Raw genomic sequence first — 20,987 nt, forward strand, 5'->3', positions numbered from 1 at the left:
ATGGCTTTGGTGATACTCGGGAATATTTAATATGACGCAGTCTTTACACTCTTATCCTCACAAATGCCCCCGACAGGGTTGCAAAAAGAGCTTTGGCTGACCTGGAACTCTCTCTAGAGACCAGGCTGGTCTTGAACTCACAGAGATCTTTCTGCGCCTGCCCCCACGTGGAGTGCTGGAATGAATGGCGTGCACGACCATGCTCGGTTCTCCATTACTCGACAGCCAAGCTCTGGAGACCACCTCAGGCCTGGGACTAAGGGTCACAACAGCCCAGCGCTGGGAAGTCTGGAGACTTCTGCGGGGTCAGCGTCCCTTCCTCAGGCGCCCCGCTCGCAGAATGACAGTCACACGCCCAGAACCCTGCGAGCATAGGTGGCGCTGCAGAGCGAGTCCCACGGTTCGGGTCTCGCTACCCCAACCTTCCCCTGGCACCTCTCGGGGCACTGGCGCCCACGCACGCGCACTTCGCTGCCGCTTTCCCTTTAAGATTACTTTAGTCTCCTCCGACCCCTACGGCTTCCGCGCAGCGTTCCCACAATGCAGTGCGGCTGAGCGCCTCAGAGCCTGCGGGGGAGCTGCGGCGGGGATCCGGGCTGAGGCGGCGGCGGCAGCGGCAGCGGGAAGTGGGCTGCGGCGGGCCCGCGGCGTCGGGCCGTGCGGATGTCGGGCTGGGCGGATGAGCGCGGCGGCGAGGGCGACGGGCGCATCTACGTGGGGAACCTTCCGACCGACGTGCGAGAGAAGGACCTGGAGGACCTGTTTTACAAGTACGGCCGCATCCGCGAGATCGAGCTCAAGAACCGGCACGGCCTCGTGCCCTTCGCCTTCGTCCGCTTCGAGGATCCGCGGTGAGGAGCCCGCGGCTCGCCCTCCTGCAGGCTGGCGCCCGGCCCTCCTTTCTCCCCACCCTCCCTTCCCCCTCCCCCGCGGCGCCGACCCCTCGCGGCACTCCCCGGAGGGGGCGGCCACTTCTCCCCTCAGCTTTCCCTGTTGTTCAGTATTTCACGTCAAAACCCCAGATGGGCTCTGGGGGGCCTGGGCCCGCCAAGCTTGCCTCGAGGAGAGTAAGAGCCTGCACTCTTTCCCAGGAGGCTGGGCAGGCAGCCTAACGGGAAGCTCCCCTAAAGGGCAGCGGCCCAGGGCTTGGAAGCCTCGGGTCCCCGAACCGGCTCTGCAGAGGACAAAGTAGGCAGTCGCCACCCCGCCCCCGGGGCCCTCGCCGTTATGGGGGAACACACGGCGGGGACAGGTTGCCTTTGGCGGCCATAAAGCGGTGTCTGGAAACTATCCCCATTCTGGCTCCCCACCGCGCCTAGTTCTTGTAAAAAGAGTGGGATTAAACCAGCGGGGCAAGGGGGCGGCGGCTATGATTTCACTCCTGTCTGATGAGGGAGGCCCGCCCCAAGTTAATAGTACCAGGGTTGAGGAAAAGCTAGGATCTGTGGCTTTGCAAGTGTTAGCCCTCGGACCGGAAAAGGCCCGGGAACTTTTAAGTGCGCTTTAGAAGTCACAGCACTCCAGTGGTCACAGCACTGGGAGGACCGATCAGTAAGGGCCTCTTCCTCTCTTGTCATCATCGCTGGGAGGAAGGCTCTGTCTCCGCCTGCCTACCCGGTGTCCCGCCGGCCTGGGTTGGAGATACGGAATACCAGTAGAAGTACCCTGGACTTCGATGATTGAAAACTAACGGCTTATTCCTGAGTGTCTTGCCATTTGCCTCAAAAGTAGACTGAAGCATTTTTTTTTTAATATGGTCGTGAGACAGTCATGTTAATTAGTTAACAGTGCCTTTGTGTATTTTGAAGTCATTCCGTGTCAGGTGCCATGCTTTGTATGTAGTTAGCATTTCCAGCAACCCACGAGGGAGAGATTGTTGACCGTATCTCACAGATGAGGAAATTTAAGCATTGGTTAATGCAAGAGGTTAGTGAGGGGATAACACTTGTTTCATAAGGGATCTAGGTAGGATCTAAACCTCCTGTTAGACTTGACAGTTACTGTATGTTGTTACATGGTCATGTTCTTCCTTTAGTCTTAGCAGAAGAAATTAAATTCTACTCTATTTGAGAAGTTTCAAACAAAGCACTTAAAATATTAGCATCTTAGTCTTTTTGAATAACCCAGTGAGATGATAGGCCTATTTCTCAATTAGAGGTATAAAAAGTTTAAATAGGTAACTCAAGTCCTTTACATACAAATTCTGATTTTAATCCCTAATATGCCTGCCCCTTCCAGGCTCCGTTAGGGATACATTCTGGCAGTCAACGTTGTCCGTCATGTGTTTGTTCCTTGATGCCTTTTTGTTCGTTTGCTTTAGACAGGGTATTATACTATAGCCCTGACTGGCCTGGAACTTTGATAGACCACTTGGCCTCAAACTCAGAGATCTGTCTGCCTCTGGCTCCCACTGCTGCTATTAAAGATCTGAGTCACCATATCCACCCCTCACTTATCTTTTGAAGAAGATTCATTTGTGTGTGTGTGTCTTTTCTGTATGTATCTGTCTGTTCCACATGCATGCCTCTTGTCCAAGGAAGTCAGAAGAGACTTTTGGATCCTTGAAACTGGAATTACTGATGGTTGTGAGCCACCATATGGTTGCTTGGACCAGCATCCTCAGGCCCTCATCTGTCTTTAATCTTCTTTCAAGACAGGGTGTTTTTTTTTTTCTTATTTATTTTTTTTTAAGATTTATTTATTTATCGTGTACACAGTGTTCAGTCTCCATGTATGCCTGCAGGCCAGAAGAGGGCACCAGATCTCATTACAGATGGTTGTGAGCCACCATGTGGTTGCTGGGAATTGAACTCAGGACCTCCAGAAGAGCAGTCAGTGCTCTTAACCTCTGAGCCAGCTCTCCAGCCCCTTTTCTTTTTTTAAATTGATATTTATTGAGCTCTACATTTTCCTCTGCTCCCCTCCCTGTTTCTCCTCCCCTCCCTTCAGTCCTCCCCCAAAGTCCCCATGCTCCCAATTTACTCAGGAGATCATGTCTTTTTTCTACTTTCTACTTCCCATGTAGATTATGTCTATGTAAGTATCTCTTAGTGTCTGCATTGTTGTCTCAGTTCTCTGGGATTGTGGTTTGTAGGCTGGCTTTCTTCGCTTTATGTTTAAAAACCATTTATGAGTGAGTACATGTGGTAATTGTCTGTGTCTGGGTCACTTCACTCAAAATGTTTTCTAGCTCCATCCATTTTCCTGCAAAATTCAAGATGTTATTTTTTTCTGCTGTGTAGTACTCCATTATGTAAATGTACCACATTTTTCTTATCCATTCTTCAATCGAGGGGCATTTAGGTTGTTTCTAGGTTCTGGCTATGACAAACAAAGCTGCTGTGAACATAGTTGAGCACATGTCCTTGGGGCATGATTGAGCATCCTTTGGATATATACCCAAAGTGGTATTACTGGGTCTTGAGGAAGGTTGTTTCCTAATTTTCTGAGAAATCGCCACACTGACATCCAAGGGGTTGTACCAGCTTGCATTCCCACCAGCAATGCAGAAGTGTTCCCTTTTCCCCACAACCTCTCCAGCATAAGTTGTCATTAGTATTTTTGATTTTGGACATTCTTACAGGTGTAAGATGGAATCTCAGTTGTTTTGATTTGCATTTCTCTGATGACTAAGGATGCTGAACATTTCCTTAAGTGTCTTTCAGCCATTTTAGATTCCTCTGTTGAGAGTTCTGTTTAGGTCTGTACTCAAGACAGGGTTTCTTATGTAACAGCTCTGGCTGTCCTGGAACTCAATTTGTAGACCATGCTGGCCTTCAGTTCACCTGCATTTGCCTCCTGAGTGCTAGGATTAAAGGCATGTGCTGCCACCACCAGTACTGGGCTCCTTTTTAAACTTTTTAATGTGTCTTCCCTATAATTTTTGTGCCATTAGGCCTTCTAGAAGAATATTAAGGGGCCTAATATAGGATAAGCCTTTAGAGCAGTGGTTCTCAACCTTCCTAACGCTGCAAACCTTAATACAGTTCCTCATGGTGTGGTGACCCCCAGCCATAAAATTATTTTCATTGCTACTTAATAACTATGATTTTGCTACTGTTAAGAATCATAATGTAGGGGGCTGGAGAGGTGGCTTAGAGGTTAAGAGCATTGCCTGCTCTTCCAAATGTCCTGAGTTCAATTCCCAGCAACCACATGGTGGCTTATAACCATCTGTAGTGGGGGTCTGGTGCCCATTACATACACACAGACAGAATATTATATACATAATAAATAAATTAAAAAGAATCATAATGTAAATATTTCTGGAGATAGAAGTTGTCAGAGGGGTCTGACCACAGGTTGAGCACTGCTGCTTTAGAAGAAAATGCTTGCCATGTTCTGATAAATTGGCTTATTGGCAAAATCAGTTATCAACAATTACTTTTTCTTTTGAGACAGGGTTTCCCTGGCTGTTCTGAAACTCATGTTGTAGACCAGGCTGGCCTTGAATTCACAGAGATCTACCTGCTTCTGCCTCCTGAGTGCCGGGATTAAAGTCACCACGCCTGGTTATCCTTCCATGCCCTTGACAGCTGTAGTCCTGTTTTAGTTTGTACATCCAGAATCATGAGTTTTGTTAGTATGTTTTCACAAATATGTAGCACATCTTTTGTTCATATTCAAACCCCTTCATTACTCTAAAGTTTTTTTTTCTAGTTTCTGAGTGTTTTGCACTTGAGAATGTGTGCATGCCATGGTTGAGCCATCTTGCTGGCCCAGCTGTAAAGTTTCTGAGTAACCTGAAAAGGTCCTCAACTAAAGCACAGTACATTAAGATTTTGTTTTGGGGTCTATCCTCCTATTCCCACAGGCTGATTTCATTGGGAAGTCATTCAGCCTATTGGGCAGCACTAACTTAAAGCTTCATTTGCAGGGATGCTGAAGATGCAATTTATGGAAGAAATGGTTATGATTATGGCCAGTGTCGACTTCGTGTGGAATTCCCCAGGACTTTCGGAGGTCGGGGTGGGTGGCCCCGTGGCGCAAGGAATGGGCCTCCTACAAGACGATCTGATTTCCGAGTTCTTGTTTCAGGTATGTTCTTATCACAATGAGTGAAATGGTGCATGCATGCTACCTCTAAGAAAAATTAGCTATTATTCAGTACATGGTATATGTTAGCTTTTTAGTACTCAGTGCACATGGACAGTCTAAAGCTTTGTTCTAGTTTTTTCAGGGAGGCAGGTACCATACAAATGAAATTGTATAAATAATGCAGCCTTGTAGGACAGAAACTGTTTCTTTTTTGTTTTCAGACAAGGTCCCTATGTAGTCTTGGCTATCCTGGAACTCACAAGACCAGGTTGGCCTTGAATTCACAGAGATCCGCCTGCCTCTGCCTCCCGAGTGCACAGCATGATAAACATGTTTCTTTTAAAGTGGTTTCTTACTGGTGAGGGGCAAAATGATGACAAAACCTTTGACCTATAATTCTAAAAATGTTTATCTTTGGGAATATTCCTTGGTATCTGGCTTTATAGACATCACAGGAGCCAGATTCAAACAACTTAAAATTTGGGGGATTGTACTGGAAAACACAGAACATTTGTAATTGGTGTCAGCGAATGATGGATGAAATGCTAAGCTCAGAAGTTTATGTGTCTTTAAAATACCAATGCAGTGTTAAGGTCTGGGGCCCTCTGCATATTGCAGGGAAGTCTGGTGGCCCTAGTGGAGTGAAATGCATTGAGCCCGCTGCCTTTTAAAGTGTGAATGTCCCACAATCACGGTAGTGCATAGAGTGATGGTATCTGTCTATCTTGTGTCCCTTTGTAATTTTTTAACCCTAGGACTCTATTCCCTCCTTCAAGATGTCATACATTATCTTTTTTTCTCTCCATGCTGCTCTGAAATCCTGCTTAGAAAACTATTAGGAAATGGCTGCAGTCCTGAGCTGTGCGCGGTAAACACAGCCTTTGAGAGCAAGAGCACATTTCCCTTTCATGACATCAGGTAGGGTTGTATGACTCCCAACTAGTTTTAGCGTCTGAGTGTTACCTTTCCCCAACTGTAGTGAGGCATGTTGGTGCTCTCTTACGAGGTACTTTGTGGTCTGTCAACCGTTCATGATAATAGAAAACAAACTTTGGTTTCTGTTGATGGCTGTTCCCTTAGCTGCACTTGATTTGTTTCAAACGTCTCATATCATGGGAAAATAAGTTCAGCAAGAAATACTTGGTACTAATAAATCTTATAAGGAAAAAAAAAACAATTCAATTTGGGGAGTGTCACATTGATTGTGAAGGACAGAATGGTAAATTCTCAGAGGTTGTAAGCCTGTAATAGGATGCTTTTGTTGGGAAACGTTGGTCTCTGGACAGTTAACCTAGCTTTTCACAGTGGTTTACCATATATACTTCAAGTAATTTTTCTGGTTTTGTGCCCCTTTAAAGGATTTGTGACTTGGGAACCCTTAAAAATAAAGTGATCCACAGAGTATAGATCATCATAGGTATTGCTAGTGCCTAACAGGGCAGTTAATGTGGCTGACGGGTGTGGCTCTTCTCTTACATTGTCTGTACCTAGGACTTCCTCCATCAGGCAGCTGGCAGGACCTGAAAGATCACATGCGTGAAGCTGGGGATGTCTGTTATGCAGATGTACAAAAAGATGGAATGGGGATGGTTGAATATCTGAGAAAAGAAGACATGGAATACGCTCTGCGTAAATTGGATGACACAAAATTCCGCTCTCACGAGGTGGGTTCTTACCTTCTATTAAGTCTAATTTAGCAATATTAGCCTTTGCCATTTGATGACTTCACAGTACCATAAAGATCTATTTACAGGGGCTGGAGAGATGGCTCCAGCCCTCACAACTAACTCTAACACCAGTTCCAGAGTACCTGTATGACACCCTCATATAGACACATGCAAGCAAAACACCAATACACATAAATTAAAAATTAAAGGGGGTGTTTGCTATTCCTAAGTCTTGCAAGGTCAGAGCAGGGAGAAGTATGCATTTGTTTATCTTGATTTTTTTCCTTTTTGAAATGGAAGAGTAAGGGTACTTACCTCCAAATAGCATTGTGCAGGTGTAGTAACATCACAGGATCAGGCATGCAGTACGTGGGGCTGTGAGCCAGGTTAGAGGTCATCAGCTTTGCTTACTATTCTTATACTTTACTCTTTTCTTTTCTGTTTGTTCCAATTTCAGGGGGAAACTTCATACATCCGAGTTTATCCTGAGAGGAGCACCAGCTATGGCTACTCACGGTCCCGGTCTGGGTCCAGGGGCCGTGATTCTCCGTACCAAAGCAGGGGCTCTCCACACTACTTCTCTCCTTTCAGGCCTTACTGAGGAAGGGAGTGGGAAGTTTTTCTATTTTTTAGCTGCCCTGAGCTGCTTTGTGCTCAGAATCTACATTCCAAATTGATAATTTAGTGTCTTAGAAGATTTTCTAATTTCTTTCTTTCTTTCTTTTTTATTTTCTTTTTCTTTTTTAAGGAACTACATAATTTCAACCAGGGCCACCATACTAGCAGTGAAATGTTTTAGACTGCAGAAATAGAAATTGTGGCTCTGGTTCAGAACAAGTTGTATATTTTTCACCCCTGATTATGGGATAGAAATCAGTGCTGCATCTTTGTGGGCTGCTCTGCTCTAGAGATCAGCAGTTACGACGACTGAGTCGCTCATTTTGTTGAGAAATATATTTTAAATGTTTAGTAATTGGTGTGTGGTTATCTCTGAGTAAGCACATAGGTTTCCCCTAACAGGTCCTCTGCGTTGTCACAGCAGTTTGTCAGGAGCAGAAACGATACATTGCTGGGGTAATGGTGATGGTCTCAAAATTTCAACATCAAGGGCAGATTCTGTATTTTTTTAAGATTGATACTTATGTGTATACTACATGTGTGTTCATGCTCACTGAGGCCGCAGAGGCCTTGTAGACCTGGAACTGGAGTCACAGGGGGTTGTTGGGTCACCCTGAGTTGACTCCAGTCAGACAGGAGACTAGGGAGGGCTGCGGTTTTTTGTTTTTGTTTTTTTAAATTTTAAAGTCAGGATTTCTTTGTGTAATCCTGGCTGTTCTGGATCTCACTCTGTAGATCAGGCTGACCTCAAACTCAGAGAGATCCATCTGCCTCTGCCTCTCAAGTGCTGGATTTAAAGACCTATGCCACAACACTGATGTAGGAAGAAGTTCTCTTAACCACTGAGCCATCTCTAACCCAAATTCAGAGTTTTTATAATTCAGAGCCGACATTGTAAATGAAACTGCCTGTAAAAGAGGTTCACTGAGGTGATTCATGCCTCTAATCCCTGTACTCGAGAGAGACCGTGGAAGAAGGCTGTGTGTTCAAGGCCACCCTATCTGAACAACACAAAAGGTGTCTGTATCAGCATGTGAGAACATCACAGATAAAGGGAAGAGGAAGAATGAAAACAAGCCCAAGGCTATTTTTAACAAGTTCTTTTTTCAGAAAGGAACTCTTTGGCTGGTGTTCATAGATACTGTGTGTGGGGAGGGGGTCAGGTGTTCATAGACACATTGTGGGAAGGGGGTCAGGTGTTCATAGACACAGTGTGGGGAGGGGTATTGCCACTTTCTGAGAAAGGAAGATGGTTCTAAATCAGGAGTTCCCAGGCTGTAGCTTACTTTGACACTACTCAAACATTTCTATAAAACGAGTCTTCTGGTAGGAATAAAGTGGGTACAGAGGAACACATGAAGATGGTTGGCTGCTCAAGTCAGTGGAAAAGCAACTAAAAATAACTTTTGTCACCTGGTCACGGGTAATCTATCTTCTAAGTATAAACAGAAAAATTCACATACATACATTTTGATAGTGTTTTTTAGGAGATGAAGGAAGATGTTTTCCATATAGAACAGGCCTGTGAGTACTTGATCCATATCCTTGGAAGCAGGCTTGTGGTGCCTGCTATTAGCTGGCTATTTTCCAGTTCTGTCCTCAGAACAGTTACCAAGAAATCATAAATGTCCGGTTTACACAAGATTTCAGAGTAGCAATGACCACCCTGTGAGTACACCATCTTGATAGGGTTCCCCTTCCCCAGAATAGCTATTCTGCTGTGGGAGAAGGGATCCTGTTTACCATGTCTGGCAAAGAAATATTACCTGTTTGAAAACAAGAAAGAATATTTTAGTTGAACCTGCTGTTCCTCTGGCCCTCCTAAACTAATGGTCACTTGGTTTTCATGGGAAACAATGGAAGTAGGTGTTAATGCCATCCTTTTCCACAGCTCTCAGGTTTCAGTAACAGTTCAAAGTGAAGCCAAACCCACACCTTCCAGTGCACAGAGGCAAGCTGTATATAACCAGGCACATATACGCAGGTAGAAATGGAAGACTAAGAATGAACCATTGCCTAGAATCCAAGTCTGGAGCAAGGTTCTATCTGTGTAATATGATCATAGATATATCTGATGAAGTAGTATATAAAAGTCTTTTCTCTTTAGCTAGCTGAGGCAAATATGGCACAGTTAAGAGTTTAATCCACAGGCAGGGGTGCACACCTTTGATCCCAGCACTTAGGCAGAGGCAGGTGGATTTCTGTGAGTTCCAAGGCTAGCCTGGTCTAAAAATTGAGTTCCAGGACAGCCAGAGCTGTTATATAGAGAAACCCTGTCTCAAAAAACCAAGAGAAAAAAATTGAACTCATAAATATGTTAGCTTCATTAGCCAGAGCTTTACTTGTTAGCTGCCTGGTGTTTGCGTCTGCTTTGGAGGCTGAAAACTCAACATAGGAGACAAAAGGTCATGCTGCCCGAGCTTCCATTTTAAGTGTGTATAGTGAAGTTGGAAACGCAGTTGCTACAACAGGGATTACAAACCACGGCTGAGATACATATAGCTTATAGGTATGTTTCAGCTGGCCTACGTGACATGTTAATTTTTCTTATTTGAAATGGTTACCAATACAAGTTGAGGAAATATCAGACAAAAAGTTTTCCAAGCAAATTGGCTCAGGTTCCTCTGGCACCAGAGCACCAGAAAATGCCAGCTGTTCCTAAAGACAGGGCCCAGGCCCAGGGAAATACGCTGTCTGTTGCACATACGCCTTAGTCCTTTCTGCATTGCGCTTTCATTACTGACTGGCCCTGAAAGGTAAGTGTGACTCCTGGGCTACTGTCATCACAGCACCGCTTGTGTGCAGTTTATCCTTTTGTGTTCAGATAGTGTTTATCTTCATGAGCATGTCTGAACCACTCTGTTCTACCCTGGGTAACACATACCTGGGGGGGCCACAAAATACTCCTCCACAACGTGATTGGAGTTCTGTAGTAGTTCTTCAGCACAATTGCCTTCTGCTACATTGTCAGATCTCAGGTACAGACATCTGCAAAACCCAAAGGTTGGAGTTACATTTTGAGGGAATTGAGGCTTCTAGAGCACAGAGAGGATCAATAAGGAGGGTAAAGGGGAGCAAAACAGTCTGCTGTAATTACCATCCCCAGGTAGGGGTGCTGCCTGCAGTTTGTAGGTGCTCATGGTTACTGAACTGTAATTATTCCCTGGTTTGATTAACAAATCTTGGATAATTAATATGAGTAGGTTAATTTTGGTGAAGTAAATGAAAGGGCAATTATGATACAATTGTATTAAATCTGGGCTGGAGATATGTCTCAGTGGTTAGATGCACTGACTAATCTTCCCGAGGACTCATGTTTGGTTCCTAGCACCTACATGGTGACTCACAACCACTTATAACTCCAGTTCCAGGGGATCTGATGCACTGCACACACGTGTGCATATTCAGGCACACACATACACAAAATATTTTAAAACAAGCAAAATATGTCAAAGGACTAACAAATGTCCCAAACCCTGCTTCAGTGAGAAGCATGTACTCAAGAATCCGTGATGTCACCGCCAAAGACTTAGCAGATGCAGCATGAATCCCATACAAGAGAACACAACTAATTCAGTGGCAGTAAGTTAGCAGTACCCCTGAGGTGAATGCTTTTTTTTTTAAACTACAGCCACCTAGGGAGATGCCTGTCACTAAGCAAGATGCACTGAACAGTCACATTAGGTGGTACATGCCAATAATCCTTGCACTTAAGTAGTTTAAGGCTAGTGCCTACACAGGCTTTGCCTCTAAGATACATCACAAAGAGATTATGAATCTCTTGTTCTCTAGACATAGCAGCTTCTCTAAAATACGTGTATATAGTGCCTCTAAAGTATGTAGACTGCTTAGTGGGTCAAAGCACTTGCCACCTAGCTGGAAAGAGAACGGACTCCTGGATTCCCATAGGTTGTCCTCTGTCCTCCTCCACTTGTACACGGTGGTGCACAGCTTTAATTACAGCATTCAGGGGGCAGACACACGTGTGAGTTCGAGGCCAGTCTACATACTAAGTGCAAGGTCAGCCAGGGCTATACACTAAGATTCTGTCTTAAAAAAATTCAAGTAAAACATCTGCATTACAAACCAGTGAAATTAAACAGCGATACAATCAAGCAGTTTCGCACTGATTTCAAAACAAAGTGCTTTATAAGAGCCAGCCTGTTTCTAGATACTCATTAAAAATGAAGGAGTCTCTAATACCTTTAAGATGGGAGGCAGAGGCTGGTGGACCTCTGAGTTCAAGGTCAGCCTGGTCTACAGAACAGCTACCTGAGAAATCCCGTCTCATAACAGTAAAAAGGACTCTGAAATCACTGGCAAAGGGGAGTTAACCCTAGGAGAAGCACCAACATAAAATGAGACATTGTCATTCACGTTAAGAGAATGGAGGGTTGGAATTGGCTCTAGGATCCACACTTGTCTGGCTGGTTGTGGTTTTTCCACACTATATATTCTAGGCTGGCCTCAAAACTCTTCATCCTTCTGCCTCTGCCTCCTGAATGAATGTGTTACTATAACACCCCACCTCACCCCAGAAGCCCAAAGTATGTTAACTGTGGCCTTAAAATGGAGTAATCTTCCAAGACCTTAGTTTCTTTACACAAAGTGAAGGTTGCACTTCCATGGCCTTTGTCTTTGCTTGAGACAGGGCCTCACCATGCAGTCCTGGCTAGCAAGAACTCATTATGTAGATTAGGCTGGCCTCAAATTTACCGAGATCTTCCTACACTAGCCTCCTGAGTGCTGGGAATAAAAGCATGAGACACCATGCCCAGCTAACTCTGTTTTGGTTATTTTGTTTGTTTGTTTTGAGACAGGGTTTCTCTAAATAACAGCCCTGGAACTTACTTTATAGACCAGGCTGGTGGCCTTGAACTCATAGAGATCCACCTACCCCTGGCTCCCGAGTGCTGGAATCACACATGTGTGACCACTACATGGCTTGTGTGTTTTTTAGACGGTTTCTCTGTGTAGTCTTAGCTGTCCTGGAAATTGCTGTGTAGAGTAGCCTGGTCTACATAATGAGTAAATCTACATAACTCAGAGATCTCCCTGCCTCTGCTTCCTGAGTGCTGGGATTGTATTTTTAGGGGAAAAAAAAATAGGTGCTGGGGTTGTATGTCAGTGGTATAGTGATAGCTTCGTATGTGTGAGGCACACTCCTTTAATTCCAGCACCTGAGAGATAGAGACAAGCAGATCTCTGAGTTTGAGGCCAACCTGGTCTACAGAGAGAGTTCCAGGATGGCCAGGACTACACAGAGAAACCCTGTCTCAGAAAAACAAAAAAAACAAACAAACAAAAAAAGAAAACAAAGGTGGGAGGGTAGTGAAAATGGCTCAGGTAAAAGTTCTCTTTGATCCCTTGGACCCAAATGGAAGAAACCAACTCCCCTCCACACATGTGCTACGACACGGACGGACATGACAGCAGTGGACCCTTATTCTTAAGCAGCTCCAGAATTTGAAACACTAAACAGGCCTGGATGACTTTGAGGAAGAGTTTTATTTTATTTGATTTTGGTAGTGGTGAGGAATCTACCAAGGACTTCATTCTTACTGGCTTTTGGAGCATTTGTTTAGAAGTCTTTAAAAATTATTTTTAATTACGTATATGTGAGGGGTCTGTGTATGTGAATACCAGTGCCTTCGGAGACCTTGGAGCTGGAGTTATGCGTGGCTGTAAGCCACCTGGTATGGGTGTTGGGGCTCAGCTTGGGTCCTTTGCAGGAGCAACAGCAGATATTCTTAACTGCTAAGCCAACTCTTGGCCCCTATTTGTATTTTAGAAGCAGGGTCTTCTTCAATATCACAGGCTGAACTCAAACTTGTGTTAGTCCTGCCTGAGCATCCCAAGCCCTACAATTTATGGTTGTAAGTCACCATGACCAGTTTCAGGCCAACTATTACTAAGTATCTACCTCACCTGTCTTCCTGCACCAGGCGTCTACAGGATGAGTGAGTTTCAATGCTCCAAGACACTCACTTCTATAACCAGTCTTTCCTCAGCAGCCAGGCCAGTGGTTCTCAACCTGTGGGCCACAGCCCCTACAGAGGTCGCATATCAGATGTTTACGATTCATAACAGCAGCAAAATTACAGCTACAAAATAGTAATGAAAATAATTTTATGGTTGGGGTTTACCACAACATGAGGAACTGTATTCAAGGGTTGCGGCATTAGTAAGGTTGAGAACCACTGATCTAAGCAGAGAAATGAGATTCAAGTAGTATATTGTGATTAATAACTCCTTTGAATACCACTAGAACCGTAAAGAATGTAATTGTATAAAGGAATGGACATTTAATGGCAGGTGACAGCTTGAGAAGAAAGGGAAATAAATAGGAGAAAAGCAGGTGGGATATAGAGCCAGTTAAAGCAAGAGCTGAGAATTGTGAGGGAAAAAGTAACAGAGAGAGAGAACTCAAGAAGCTGAGAGAACATGACAGTGCTGGTGAAATGGGCCATGAAGAAACTTCCTTTTGGCTTCATTAGAAGCAGTGGCACATGGGATCAGGTTTCTGTTGTGAAGTGCTGGGTAACACTAGGCATATGGTGTAAACCTCTTTGGACCTGAGCTTCAGATCAAAGACCTGAAGGAACCAAAGACTGGAAGGTAAGAAGAACAGGAGACTAACAAGGCTCAAATTCTGCAGAAGCACTTCACATAAAGGTCATGGTTTCAGATATGGCTCTCTGTTGTTACTGAGGGGACTAGAAAGATTGCCCAGTGGTTAGCACTGCTCAGTCTTCCAGGGCATACCCACATGGTGGCTTACAATCACCTGTAACTCGAGTTCCAATGACTCCCACACCCTGTTCTGTACCAGATATGTGGCGTATGGCGTACAAGAAACCCAAACATTCATACACGCAGATTAGTAAAAGGAAACAAATAAAAAAACCCAAAACACTTTTAAGCCAAGAATGATAACTCATACCTATAAGCCCAAAATTTGAGAAACCGGGCAAGGACTGCCGCCAAGTTTGAGGCCAGCCTGGGATACGTAAGCATGATGGTTGCTCAACAACCTATAATCCCAGCACTTGGAAGATGGAGGTCTGACGAGGATCAGTAATTCAAGGTCATCCTCAGCTTGCCTAGTTTATATAAAACCCTGTCTCAAAAGAAGTAAATAATGAAACAAATGCTGGGTGCGGTGATACAGACCTACAGACATTAGTACTGAGGAGGCAGCCAATCTTGGTTAAAGCTAGCTCGTGCCTGTATACCCAGACTCTTGTTCCAAATATAGATGACAGGGGCTGGAGAGATGGCTCAGTGGTTAAGAGCACTGGCTGCTCTTCCAGAGGTCCTGAGTTCAATTCCCAGCAACCACATGGTGGCTCACAGCCATCTGTAATGAGATCTGGTGCCCTCTTCTGGCGTGTGGGTATACATGGAGGCAGAATGTTGTATACATAATAAATAAATAAATAATCTTTAAAAAATTAGATGACACAGCTTATATGTTATTTGGATATGCCATATTAGTACATAAACTGATTGGAGAAGGTCTCCAAAATATATAATAGTATTTAATTCTTTCAGATATTTAATCTGATGCGCAGGTCGACAAGTGCAAACACTTTTGCAGGAAATGAGCTTAGCTTGCTGAGAAAAAGTTATGGAAGCCAATACAAGCTGGAGGGTACTGAGGGAACAGTACATCCGAGTGGATGAGCAGGGGCTCCAAGGAGCAGGGATTCGAAAGCGATGACTAACAAGCAGCTCGAATTTTGTTTCTATTTACACCGAGACTAGAAAGGCTAGAGGATTCTAAACGGGAATAACATGATATATAATGAACTAGGGGAAGGGAGAAGACGTCCTTGTGACTGGGCAAATTCCCAATCATGCAAAGGACACTGAAAGGACCTGAAACAGCCTCGAAGGTGCCCTGGGTCTCCTGGAAGACCTCTAGGCCGCAAACGGGAGTTTACCTGTTCTCCAGTACTGACTCCAGGGGTTCCACCCCGTCGGTGTCCACGGCCTGCAGCTGCTCAGCGAAGGCGATGGCTTTCTCCAACCGGGCCACTGCCTCGCGGCTGCCGAAGTTTACCAGCGCCAGACGCTCCAGATGCTCTATTTTCTCGGTGGGCACGCGGCCACTGCCCTGCAGGGCAAGGGATGGAGTGCCGGTCCCCTGCCCCGCCGCCTGGACCTGTCCCTGTGGGCTCGCTTTGGAAGCAAAGCCTCGGCCCCGATCCGGCGCAGCCCGAAAACGTACCCACATCGCCCGTGCCCACATTTCTTTGCTTCTCGACCGCCGTAGTGACGAAGACGTAGCGACGCGCACTCTAATGACGACATTAGAGTGTGCCGCGGTCGCCGTCGCAGCAGCCGCCATCGCCATGAACAGCGTCGGAGAGGCTTGCACTGATATGAAGCGCGAGTACGACCAATGCTTCAATCGCTGGTTTGCCGAGAAGTTCCTCAAAGGGGAAGGCTCCGGGGACCCGTGCACCGACCTCTTCAAACGCTACCAACAGTGTGTCCAGGTGAGTCTCGCCGCAGACCCGCCGCAGACGCTGCTGCAACCATCCCACCGACTGGCCCGGGTGTCTCTCCATTTGACACACGGGGATGTTTTTGCGGTGCTTTGCTTTCTACGGAGTACGGTAGCATCTCCTGGTTCATTTATTTGGTGCTTATTCTAAACTTGCAAAGTAGCCGTAGTTATTCGTATCTTAAAAAATGTGTGTCTGGGTGCGCGATCAGGACAACTTACCGGAGTCAGTTTTCTCCTTCCACATTTGTATGGGCTCTGGGGATCGAGTTCGAGTTCCCAGGCTTGGCGCAAGACCTTCTATTATCTGTGTCTTACAGATGGAAAACTAGCACACTGAAGTAGTAACTGGTTCAAATGTACTAGCGTCTGGTGACCTTGATTATTTTGTTGGGGGCTCAGCCTTTCATTGTTTTTATAAGTGGATGATCACTGTTTTCTAGACGGTTGCATTGAGGTGGCCCCCATTGTTTGGTTATGATCTCTTTAGCCCTATTTTTCTCCACCAGTTTACAGTTGCAGCTAGTTAGATTTGATTCCAGATCAGTAGGTACACTTTCACTAACTTAACCTAAAACATCCTCTCAATTTCAGGAACGATTTTTAGCCGATTCTCAGGCAGCAAAGGTGACTCAGAGTCACGTACCTACTGGTACTGAAATAGATTTGAACACTGTCGCTAAGATAAAGCAGTGGCCTCTGCCTCCCAAGAGCAGGTGTGCACTCCACATAGGCCCTACCCTCTTTACAGTGTTACTTCTTTGTTGAAACAGTACTGGGTGTGGTGGTCCACACCTTTACCCAGGAGTGTGAATCCGAGGCTAGCCAGGGCTACACACTGACACCACATCTCAGAGAGTGCTCCTTAAATTATGGGTTTCAAGGCTTTCTAGTTCACTTTGGTGCCATTACACTGCAGCTACAAAACATTGACTTCAAGCTTTCATAGACTTCTCTAATTCATTTTGTTCTTCTCTCAGAAAGCAATAAAGGAGAAAGAGATTCCTATAGAAGGACTGGAGTTCATGGGCCATGGCAAAGAAAAGTCTGAAAACTCCTCTTGACCTGCCTGTCACTTGGAAGATGTAGGTAAATTGAGAGGCCTCTGGGTTTTGTCAGCTAAGGCAGTGAAGCCAGCCATGGGATTCAAGGAGTTTAAGAGGAGATTTTGCTTCTTCTTGGTATTCTCCTCTCACTTCTAAAAGAGCAGCTCTCACTTTTGCTTTGAGACAATCTCACTTTTGCTGGCATCTTACAGGATCTCCGTGTGCTACATTGAAACAGCTTCTTGGGGTTTTGGTTACAATACATGGTTTGGAATCAGCTTTAACTAATCTTGAATGTAAATAATGATAAACTGGTCATGATCAAGGTTGCTGGACAGCTTTGCTGCAGAGGACTACCCGGGAGTCACTGTTCGTGAGTACAGTTGGTCCAGACCGCCTTTCCCTCTCGGGAGCTACTGCCCTGACTGCCCTGAAAGGGATCGGACACAACAGCTTCAGTCCCTGCTGCTGGCGGCCTGGGCTAGCCAAGAAGACAGCTTTACTCAGCTCCTGCCTTAACAAGGTGTCAGAACAACAAGTGAAAGCTTCAGAAATGACATAAACGTCACTTTGGAGCTCACAGCCCCACTCATAGCTCCAGCACCTGGAGTGGCTGTGGAAGAATTGCAGCTTTGCTATTGCCAACTTTCAACTCCATGAATTAATGTCAGTCTGCACATCATATAAAAGGCATCTGGCTAAGTTAGGGAAAGGTGCTTACTTGTTTGCCTACCGTGCCGTAAGTCTGTAATCATGAAAATGGAATAAATTCTAAAATTCAGATTTAACTCATTGTCCCCGAAACTGTGTACTTTTTAGAACACTTACTACCCCGTTGCCCAGTGTATCTCATTATGTTGCAGAGAGCAGGCTCTGCTTCATAACTTGATGATTTGTTTAAGCCTAGGTGGTTGATGCAGCACATGGGTCAGGGATCTGACATCCAGCCTGTCCTCTTGCCTGTCCTCAGCTTGCTGAGATTGCACATATGCACTGTGATACCCACCTTATATAAATAACTTCTTTAAATTAGTATGCATTGTAGTTCCAAAACAATTCCATGTAGTCCTCACACCTCCCTAAACTCAGAATTTAGTATATCCCTAAAGACAGAATGAAAGCTGATTTAGAGGGCTGACATCTGTTTTCTGTGTTACTAATTATTACTTCATTTTAATTTGACAGACCCTAATGCCATTTCAGACATTTTACACTTACATTTTAAAAAAGATATGGATGTAAAAAATATTCATATTTTTCAACTGGTTAAGGGTCATTGCCCAAAAGATCACAGGAGTTTTTTGAGGCCTGTATGAGGGAAACAAGGAGGCTGAAGATTATTACATGTAGTCTAAACTCAAACTGCACAACAGTGCTGTAAGGACTCAGTGCAGCCAGTAGATGGCAAAGAAAAGATTTTTTTTTTGCGGGGGGGGGGGAGCAGTCTCATGTATTCCAGGCTGGCTTCAAACTTGATAATCCTTCCTCCTTCCTCTACCTTTTGAGTGCTGGAATTTCAAGTGTATTCCAACACATTCACATTTAAGATTTTTTTAAATATTTTTTTATATGCATTGGTGTTTTGGTTTCATGTATGACTGTGTAAGGGTGTCAGATCCCTGGAACTGGAGTTACAGTTGTGAACTGGTGTGTGGGTGCTAGGAATTGAACCTGGGTCCTCTGGAGAGCAGCCAGTGCTCTTAACCTGAGCCATCTCTCCAGCTCTGATTTACAAACCTTATAAAAGAAACTTTTCCCTGTACTTTTACTGCATTTTGTGTGTGCAAGTGTGCATGGATAGAGTCATTTCTTTCTACCATGTGGGTCCTGGGAATCCAGCTCAGGCCATGTCTTGCCTTTACCAGCTGAGCCTTTTTTCTTCCTTGACATAGTTTCACCTAGTCCAGGCTGGCCTTGAGTTCAGTGGATAACTGGGTATGACCTTGAACTTCTGAGCCTCCTGCCTCTATCTCACACATACTGGGATTTAGTTAAGATCACATTTGATTTTACTGTGGGGGGGTCAAACCCAAGCCTTCATGCATGCAAGTATTTATCAACTGAGCTACATCCCCAGACCATTTTTTGTTGTTTTGTCCCCCTAATTTTATTTTGTGTATGAATGTTTTGTTTCATACGCATATATGTGCTTGTTGGTTGTGAAACATTATGTGTGCGCTGAGAACCCAGGTCCTTTGCAAGAACAACAAACACTCTTAACCACTCTCCAGCACCCCACCCCCTTTGTTTCTTTAAGGCAAGGTTTCCTGTAGCCCAGGCTGGTTTCAAACTTCCCAAGTAGATGAACTCATGATCCTCCTGCCTCCACCTCCCAAGTATAGGGATTACAGATGTGTACCACCATCCTGGTGCCTTGGCTACCTTTCTGCTGTTGTGAAGAGATGCCATGTTTTTATGGGACTCAGTTCCAGAGGTTGACTTATAAGATTTATTTATTATGTACATAGTGATCTGCCTGCATGCCAGAAGAGGGCACCAGAGCTCATTACAGATGCTTGTATGTAAGCCACCATGTGTCTTGGGAATTGAACTCAGGACCGCTGGAAGAACAGTCAACACTCTTAATCTTTGAGCCAACCCTAGTTCCAGATCGTCATGTCAGGAAGCATGGCAGCAGATAGGCAGGCATGAAGCTGGAGTAGAAGCTGAGAACTTAGATCCTGATCCACAGGCAGAAGGTAGAAAGCTAACTGGGAATGGAGTGGGTTTTTGAAAACTCAGAGCCTGCCTGTCCCCAGTGACACACCTCCTCCAAGACCATGCCCCCTGTTCCTTTCCAAACAGTTTCAACTAACTGGGGACCAAGGATTTAAGCATATGAGTCCATGGAGCCATTCTCTTCCAACATCCACACTGGGGCAGCATTGTTTTATAGTTGACTCATGTATGCATGTGGATGTAGGTCAACTTTAGGAGTCAGTTCCCTCCTCCCCGTGCGTGGGTCCTGGGATGGAACTCAGTCATCAGGCTTGGCAAGACCTCTACTGCTGAACCGTCTCATTAGTTTTTGTTTTGTTTTTCTTCTTAAGACGAGTCTTGGACTGCAGCTTAGGCTAGCTTTGAGCTATGGCAGTCCTTTGGCATCAAACTCCTCTTCCTGAAGTCCTAGAGGTTATAAGCATGCACCACCATGGCTTTTTAAAGTCTTGTTATTTTTTTTGGAGGGGTGTGATAGTGATCATTTTCATCTTAGGTGAGAAAGACATTCAAATTCCTTAACTTTTACAAAAGACTTAAGAATCTTTGAGATAGACAGGTGGTGGTGACACACCTTTAATCCCAGCACTCAAAAGGCAGAGGCAGGTGGATGTCAGCAAATGTGAGGCCCAGCTTGGTCAGCAGAGTGAGTTCCAGGAGAGACAAGGGCCAGGGCTACACAGAGAAACCGTCTCTAAATATAAACAAAAAAGAGTCCTTGAAATAATAGCATGGTGGTGCACACCTTAATCTAGCTACTCATGATGGAAAGCCTAGGAGTTCAAGACTGCCTAGGCAATATAACAAGACCGTGCCTTAAAAAGGGCAGCTAATAGCTTCCTTGATTTATACCACAATCTAACAGGAGCATCTTAAACCAAGAAAATAATAGACTATCCATCTTACCTGACTTCATCTTCTCCAGAAAACGACTCCAGATGTTTTAAAGGTCTTCACTTTGACAAGCAATTAATGGCTATGTCAGTCATTTTGTAACTACTGCTACTGCTGTTTTTGTCTTTCTTTCTTTTTTCCCCCGAGACAGGGTTCTCTGTGTAGCTGTCCTGGAACTCACTCTGTAGATCAGGCTGTCTTGGAACTCAGAGAAATCCACCTGCTTCTGTCTCCTGAATGCTGGGATTAAAGGTGTGTGTGCCACCATGCCTGACTGAGTAAAGAATCTTTACCCGAAGGTAGGAACTTGATTTCTTTGGTAGACTCGAACAGGAGGACACTAAGACCCAGGAGAGCTTGCAGAAGCACAAGGGCTTTATTGGGCTGTGCAGCCTGAGCTGACCTGGAACTTGCTATTTTGCCCACAGTCTTTTCAGTTGTCACAGGCACCTGTTATAGGTGGTAAGCAGCAGCCATTCTACTGATCGCCAGTGT

General features: G+C 45.0%; 3 protein-coding genes across 6 annotated transcripts; 2 read left to right on the forward strand and 1 right to left on the reverse strand.

The window, feature by feature from the left end:
• Nucleotides 1–564: 564 nt before the first annotated feature.
• On the forward strand, nt 565–7,677 carry Srsf9 (serine and arginine rich splicing factor 9). Its single transcript, XM_048449316.3, has 4 exons — nt 565–851; nt 4,877–5,037; nt 6,529–6,701; nt 7,162–7,677. Exons 1-4 carry the CDS (start codon nt 664–666, stop codon nt 7,303–7,305), a joined length of 666 nt encoding a protein of 221 aa, XP_048305273.1. The 5' UTR covers nt 565–663; the 3' UTR covers nt 7,306–7,677.
• Nucleotides 7,678–8,407: 730 nt separating this feature from the next.
• Nucleotides 8,408–15,599, reverse strand: Gatc (glutamyl-tRNA amidotransferase subunit C). Its single transcript, XM_087903740.1, has 3 exons — nt 15,269–15,599; nt 10,207–10,310; nt 8,408–9,088 (listed from the first exon to the last, which is right to left on the reverse strand). Exons 1-3 carry the CDS (start codon nt 15,574–15,576, stop codon nt 9,033–9,035), a joined length of 468 nt encoding a protein of 155 aa, XP_087759866.1. The 5' UTR covers nt 15,577–15,599; the 3' UTR covers nt 8,408–9,032.
• Nucleotides 15,600–15,629: 30 nt separating this feature from the next.
• Nucleotides 15,630–17,668, forward strand: Triap1 (TP53 regulated inhibitor of apoptosis 1). Of its 4 annotated transcripts, none has more exons than XM_048449363.3 (3): nt 15,630–15,826; nt 16,815–16,923; nt 17,093–17,668. In XM_048449363.3, the coding sequence occupies exons 1-2, from the start codon at nt 15,680–15,682 to the stop codon at nt 16,896–16,898; spliced, it is 231 nt and encodes a 76-aa protein (XP_048305320.3). In that variant the 5' UTR covers nt 15,630–15,679; the 3' UTR covers nt 16,899–16,923; nt 17,093–17,668. The 4 variants fall into 4 exon arrangements, with proteins under 4 accessions (XP_048305320.3, XP_048305332.3, XP_048305310.3 ...); XM_048449375.3 differs by having other exon boundaries at nt 17,207–17,668; XM_048449353.3 differs by having other exon boundaries at nt 16,815–16,919.
• The last annotated feature ends 3,319 nt before the right edge of the window (nt 17,669–20,987 follow it).

Source organism: Myodes glareolus, chromosome 2, assembly GCF_982192425.1.
Source record: "Myodes glareolus chromosome 2, mMyoGla1.1, whole genome shotgun sequence".
In the NCBI taxonomy this organism is placed as follows: domain Eukaryota; kingdom Metazoa; phylum Chordata; class Mammalia; order Rodentia; family Cricetidae; genus Myodes; species Myodes glareolus.

Coding starts and splice junctions, on each gene's coding strand:
- Srsf9 (XM_048449316.3), top strand. CDS start 664: ATGTCGGGCTGGGCGGATGAGCGCGGCGGCGAGGGCGACGGGCGCATC. Junction 852..4,876: donor GTCCGCTTCGAGGATCCGCG/GTGAGGAGCCCG, acceptor CTTCATTTGCAG/GGATGCTGAAGATGCAATTT. Junction 6,702..7,161: donor CAAAATTCCGCTCTCACGAG/GTGGGTTCTTAC, acceptor TTCCAATTTCAG/GGGGAAACTTCATACATCCG.
- Triap1 (XM_048449363.3), top strand. CDS start 15,680: ATGAACAGCGTCGGAGAGGCTTGCACTGATATGAAGCGCGAGTACGAC. Junction 15,827..16,814: donor GCTACCAACAGTGTGTCCAG/GTGAGTCTCGCC, acceptor TTCTTCTCTCAG/AAAGCAATAAAGGAGAAAGA.
- Gatc (XM_087903740.1), bottom strand. CDS start 15,576: ATGTGGGCACGGGCGATGTGGGTACGTTTTCGGGCTGCGCCGGATCGG. Junction 10,311..15,268: donor GAGTCAGTACTGGAGAACAG/GTAAACTCCCGT, acceptor TGGGTTTTGCAG/ATGTCTGTACCTGAGATCTG. Junction 9,089..10,206: donor GTATTTTGTGGCCCCCCCAG/GTATGTGTTACC, acceptor GTTTTCAAACAG/GTAATATTTCTTTGCCAGAC.